The sequence below is a fragment of the Tachyglossus aculeatus genome, chromosome 2 (assembly GCF_015852505.1).
Source record: "Tachyglossus aculeatus isolate mTacAcu1 chromosome 2, mTacAcu1.pri, whole genome shotgun sequence".
In the NCBI taxonomy this organism is placed as follows: domain Eukaryota; kingdom Metazoa; phylum Chordata; class Mammalia; order Monotremata; family Tachyglossidae; genus Tachyglossus; species Tachyglossus aculeatus.
In genome coordinates, this window is record NC_052067.1 from 164,617,373 (window position 1) to 164,623,939 (window position 6,567).

The 6,567-nt window shown below is 45.9% G+C and overlaps 1 protein-coding gene across 4 annotated transcripts in view; it reads left to right on the plus strand.

Annotated features, from left to right (window-relative positions):
• INTS13 (integrator complex subunit 13) overlaps positions 1 to 799 on the plus strand; it is a 96,965-nt gene extending 96,166 nt beyond the window's left edge. For all 4 annotated transcript variants that reach the window (XM_038741878.1, XM_038741873.1, XM_038741884.1 and 1 more), the window contains exon 18: positions 490 to 799. In XM_038741878.1, the coding sequence (XP_038597806.1) occupies positions 490 to 529 (40 nt within the window). In that variant the 3' untranslated portion in view covers positions 530 to 799. The remainder of the gene's footprint in view (positions 1 to 489) is intronic.
• Positions 800 to 6,567: the final 5,768 nt, after the last annotated feature.

Genomic DNA, 6,567 nt, shown 5'->3' on the forward strand with positions numbered 1-6,567 from the left:
GAGACGGTCCCTACCCGACAGCGGGCTGTCTAGAAGGGGGAGACGGACAACAAAACAAAACAGATTAACAAAATAAAATAATCGAAATAAACATGTACAAATAAAATAGAGTAACGATGAAAAACTGGGAATTGGGGATTCATTCATTCATTCAATCGTATTTATTGAGCGCTTACTGTGTGCAGAGCACTGGACTAAGCGCTTGGGAAGTCCAAGTCGGCAACATATAGAGACGGTCCCCACCCAACAGCGGGCTCACAGTCGAGAAGGGGGAGACAGGCAACAAAACAAAACATTTTAACAAAATGAAATAAATAGAATAAATATGTGCAAATAAAATAGAGTAATAAATCCGTACAAACATATATACAGGTGCTGTGGGGAGGGGAAGGAGGTAAGGCGGGTGGCGGGGGGATTGCGAGAGTGGGATCATCAGTGAGTCTGCTTTCACGTCCCAACACTGATCCCTCTTCCTCTTCGGCTTTTCAGGATGGACTCGGCGGAGAACGGCAAAGCTAGCCGGCAGTGACGCGGGCCTCGGGTAACTTTAGCGGATAGCCGGAGTCTCGGATGCCGGATTCGACCTAGTCCTTTTTCAGCAAGACTGTGTAGTTCCGTGGCCTGCAGTAGTTTTTACATTTTTATAACTCTCCGCTTCCTCTACCGTGCCTGGACGAAACGGACGCCCCAACAACGGACACCCGCCCTGAAAAGCTCCCGGGGGTATTTTAAGGGGAAATGGCCAAAAAAAGGGATCTTTTTAAGTTGCCCTTCCCAAAATAAAGTGGTTTCAATATTTGAAAAATGAAACGCGGAAGTTTTCCTTTAGAAAAGCAAAGTCATAGCTCGAGAAGCGGCGTGGCGCGGCGGCTAGAGCGCGAGCTTGGGAGTCTGAAGTTAATCAATCAATCAATCAATCGTATTTATTGAGCGCTTGCTGTGTGCAGAGCACTGGACTAAGTGCTTGGGAAGTCCAAGTTGGCAACATATAGTTGGAAGTCCCTTCCCCACAGCACCTGAATATATGTATATATGTTTGTACATATTTATTACTCTATTTATTTTGTACATATCTATTCTATTTATTTTATTTTGTTAGTATGTTTGGTTTTGTTCTCTGTCTCCCCCTTTTAGACTGTGAGCCCGCTGCTGGGTAGGGACCGTCTCTATATGTTGCCAACTTGTACTTCCCAAGCGCTTAGTACAGTGCTGTGCACATAGTAAGCGCTCAATAAATACGATTGATGATTGATGATATAGAGACGGTCCCTGCCCAACAGTGGGCTTACAGTCTAGAAGGGGGAGACAGAGAACAAAACCAAACATACTAACAAAATAAAATAAATAGAATAGATAGGTACAAGTAAAATAAATAGAGTAATAAATATGTACAAACTCTAATCCCGGCTCTGCGGCTTGTCTGCTGCGTGACCTTGGGTAAGTCATTTCACTTCTCTTGTGCCTCTGTCACGTTGTCTGTCAAATGGGGACCGTGAGCCCCATGTGGGACAGGAACTGTGTCCAACCCGAGTTGCTTGTATCCACCCCAGCGCTTAGTACATAAGTGCTGGACAAAAACCATCATTATTACTAGTAATAGTCCCTCAGGGGACAGTTTTGGGTGCTTTTCTAATTCTCCGTCTAAACCACTCACTCGGGGAACTCATTTGCTCCCGCGGCTTCAACTGTGCCACGTGGATATAGATTCCCAAATCTCCCTCTCCAGCCCCGATCTCTCTCCCTCCCTGCAGTCTCACATTCCCTCCTGCCTTCAGGACATCTCTACTTGGAATTGCTGCCGACGCTTCCTTCCAAACCCGTCTAAGATAGAGCTACCAATCAGTTGGTCAATCGGTCATCATCATCAATCGTATTTATTGAGCGTTTACTGTGTGCAGAGCACTGTACTAAGCGCTTGGGAAGTACAAGTGGGCAACAAGTTGCCAACAGTGGGCTCACAGTCTAAAAGGGGGAGACAGAGAACAAAACCAAACATACTAACAAAATAAAATAAATAGAATAGATATGTACAAGTAAAATAAATAAATAAATAAATAGAGTAATAAATAAAATAGAGTCACATTTATTGAGGACTCACTGTGGGCAGAGCACTTGGGAGAGGACAACATGGTGATCAAACACTGCACCTTCCCTTCCCACGAGTTTATGGTCTAGAGGGGGAGACGGATATTAATATAAATTACAGGTGTGTATGGAAGTGGTGTGGGGGTGGCGGGGATGAATAGAGGGAGCAAATCAGAAGGGAATGGGAGAAGAGGAAAGAGGGGCTTAGTCAGGAAAGGCCTCTGAGAGGAGATGGACCTTCAATAAGGCTTTGAAGCCCGGGAGAGGAATTGCCTGTCGGATATGAAGAGGGAGAAAATTCCAGGCCAGAGGCAGGACGTGGGTGAGAGGTCGACGGCTATTTATTTTATTTTGTTAGTATGTTTGGTTTTGTTCTCTGTCTCCCCCTTTTAGACTGTGAGCCCACTGTTGGGTAGGGACTGGCTCTATATGTTGCCAATTTGTACTTCCCAAGCGCTTAGTACAGTGCTCTGCACACAGTAAGCGCTCAATAAATACGATTGATGATGATGATAGAGGACATCGCGGTACGGTGAGTAGGTTGGCATTGTACGTATTTCCTGGTCTATTAATTTTATTTGGTTAATGTGTTTTGTCGTCTGTCTAAGACTGTGAGCCCGCTGTTGGGTAGGGACCGTCTCTAGATGTTGCCGACTTGGACTTCCCGAGCGCGTAGTACAGTGCTCTGCACGTGGTAAGCGCTCAATAAATACGATTGATGATGATGATGATGTTTTGTTTTGTCGTCTATCTAAGACTGTGAGCCCGCTGTCGGGTAGGGACCATCTCCAGATGTTGCCGACTTGGACTTCCCGAGCGCGTAGTACAGTGCTCTGCACGTGGTAAGCGCTCAATAAATACGATTGATGATGATGATGATGTTTTGTTTTGTCGTCTATCTAAGACTGTGAGCCCGCTGTCGGGTAGGGACCATCTCCAGATGTTGCCGACTTGGACTTCCCGAGCGCGTAGTACAGTGCTCTAAACGCGGTAAGCGCTCAGTAAATACGGCTGAATGAATGAATTGAAGAAGCGAAGTAGGTGGGCCGGGTTGTAGTTAGGAGACCAGCAAGGTGAGGGAGGAGGAAACGAGGTGATTGCTTTAAATAATAATAATGATGATGGCATTTATGAAGCGCTTACTATGTGCAAAGCACTGGGGAGGTTACAAGGTGATCAGGTTGTCCCATGCGGGGCCTCACAGGATTCAACCCCATTACACAGATGAGGGAACTGAGGCCCAGAGAAGTTATTTTATTTGTACATATTTATTCTATTTATTTTATTTTGTTAATATCTTTTGTTCTCTGTCTCCCCCTTCTAGACTGTGAGCCAACTGTTGGGTAGGGACCGTCTCTAGATGTTGCCAACTTGGACTTCCCAAGTGCTTAGTCCAGTGCTCTGCACACAGTAAGTGCTCAATAAATACGATTGATTGATTCCCCCCCATCTTACCTCCTTCCCTTCCCCACAGCACCTGTATATACATTTGTACATATTTATTACTCTATTTATTTATTTATCTTACTTGTACATATCTCTTCTATTTATTTTATTTTGTTAGTATGGTTTTGTTCTCTGTCTCCCCGTTCTAGACTGTGAGCCTGCTGTTGGGTAGGGACCGTCTCTAGATGTTGCCAACTTGTACTTCCCAAGCGCTTAATACAGTGCTCTGCACACAGTAAGCGCTCAATAAATACAATTGATTGATTGATTGATGAAGTGACTTGCCCAATGCCGCACAGCTGACAATTGAAGCCGAGGGTGAGGAGTTACCGTTTGATGCGGAGGTGGGTGGGCAACCACTGAGGGGATTTTAGGAGTGGGGAAACACGGACTGAACGTTTCGGGAGAAAAATAATGCCGGCAGCCGAGGGAAGTACGGACGAGTGGGGAGAGACAGGAGGCGGGGAGGTCAGCAAGGAGAACTCATCTTCCCATCCCAACCCTGTCCTCCCTCTGACTTTCCCATTCGTTCGTTCATTCAGTCGTATTTATTGAGCGCTTACTGTGTGCAGAGCACTGGACTAAGCGCTTGGGAAGTCCAAGTTGGCAACATACAGAGACGGTCCCTACCCAACAGCGGGCTCACAGTCTAGAAGGGGGAGACAGACAACAAAACATATTAACAAAAAAATAAATAGAATAAATATGGACAAATAATATAAATCAATAAATAGAGTAATAAATCCGTACAAACATATATACGTATATACAGGTGCTGTGGGGAGGGGAAGGAGGTAAGGCGGGGGGAGAGGGTGGGGAGGGGGAGAGGAAGGTGGGAGCTCAGTCTGGGCCCCCATCACTCCCATCACTGTAGGCAGTACCAATCAATCAATCAATCAATCGTATTTATTGAGCGCTTACTGTGTGCAGAGCACTGGACTAAGCGCTTGGGAAGTACAAGTTGGCAACATATAGAGACGGTCCCTACCCAACAGTGGGCTCACAGTCTAGAAGGGGGAGACAGGCAACAGAACAAAACAGATTAACAAAATAAAATAAATAGAATAAATATGTACAAATAAAATAAATCAATAAATAGAGTAATAAATCCATACAAACATATATACATATATACAGGTGCTGTGGGGAAGGGAAGGAGGTAAGGCGGGGGGGATGGGGAGGGAGAGAGGAAGGAGGGGGCTCAGTGTGGGCCCCCATCACTCCCATCACTGTAGGCAGTACCAATCAATCAATCGTATTTATTGAGCGCTTACTGTGTGCAGAGCACTGGACTAAGCGCTTGGGAAGTACAAGTTGGCAACATAGAGAGACGGTCCCTACCCGACAGTGGGCTCACAGTCTAGAACGGGGAGACAGACAACAAAACCAAACATCAATCAATCGTATTTATTGAGCGCTTACTGTGTGCAGAGCACTGGACTAAGCACTTGGGAAGTCCAAGTTGGCAACATCTAGAGACGGTCCCTACCCAACAGTGGGCTCACAATCTAGAAGGGGGAGACAGACAACAAAACCAAACATCAATCAATCAATCGTATTTATTGAGCGCTTACTGTGTGCAGAGCACTGGACTAAGCGCTTGGGAAGTACAAGTTGGCAACATATATCCGTCCTGTCTCACAATCCCACTAACCTTGGCCTTATCCTCAATTCACCTCTCAAACGCAACTTGTACATATTGCCTATTCTATTTATTTTGTTAATGATGTGCATTTAGCTTTAATTCTATTTGTTCTGACGACTTGACACCTGTCCACATGTTTTGTTTTGTTGTCTGACTGAGCCCCCTCCTTCCTCTCCCCCTCCTCCCCCTCCCCCTTACCTCCTTCCCTTCCCCACAGCACCTGTATATATGTTTGTTCGCATTTATTACTCTATTTATTCTACTTGTACATATCCATTCTATTTATTTTATTTTGTTAATATGATTTGTTTAGTTCTCTGTCTCCCCCTTCTAGACTGTGAGCCCGTTGTCGGGTAGGGACCGTCTCTATTTGTTGCCAACTTGGACTTCCCAAGCGCTTAGTCCAGTGCTCTGCACACAGTAAGCGCTCAATAAATACGATTGATTGATCGTCTGTCTCCCCCTTCTAGACTGTGAGCCCATTGTTGGGTAAGGACTGTATCTATATGTTGCCGACTTGTACTTCCCAAGCGCTTAGTCCAGTGCTCTGCACACAGTAAGCGCTCAATAAATACAATTGATTGATTGATTGTCTCCCCCTTCTAGACTGTGAGCCCGTTGTTGGGTAGGGACCGTCTCTAGATGTTGCCGACTTGGACTTCCCAAGCGTTTAGTACAGTGCTCTGCACACAGTCAGCGCTCAATAAATACGATTGAACGAATGACTGAACGAACCCACATATTCAAATCTCACCAGATTCCGTCAGGTCTACCTTCCCAACACAATCCCTGGCCTGTGGGCGGGAGACTTGCCTACCAATTCTTCCCATGTTACACAGTCCAAAGCGCTCAGTACAGTGCTCTGCACGCGGCACTCAATAAATACATTGCTAAAAAAATCCACCCTTTCCGTCCACCTCCTACCGCGCCGATCCAAGCGGTTGTCATATCCCTGCTTCCCGCCTCTCCCCTCTCCAGTTCTTTCATTCATTCATTCAATCGGATTTATTGAGCGCTTAATGTGTGCGCTTATGTTGCCGACTTGTACTTCCCAAGCGCCTAGTACAGTGCTCTGCACACAGTAAGCATGCAATAAATATGATTGATTGATTAATTAATAATAATAATGGCATTTATTAAGCGCTTACTGTGTGCACTGTTCTAAGCGCTGGGGAGGTTACAAGGTGATCAGGTTGTCCCACGGGGGGCTCACAGTCTTCATCCCCATTTTACAGTTGAGGTCACTGGGGCCCAGAGAAGTGAAGTGACTGGCCCAAAGTCACACAGCTGACAAGTGGAGGAGCCGGGATTTGAACCCACGACCTCCGACTCCAAAGCCCGGGCTCTTTCCACTGAGCCACGCTGATTGCAGAGCACTGGATTAAGCGCTT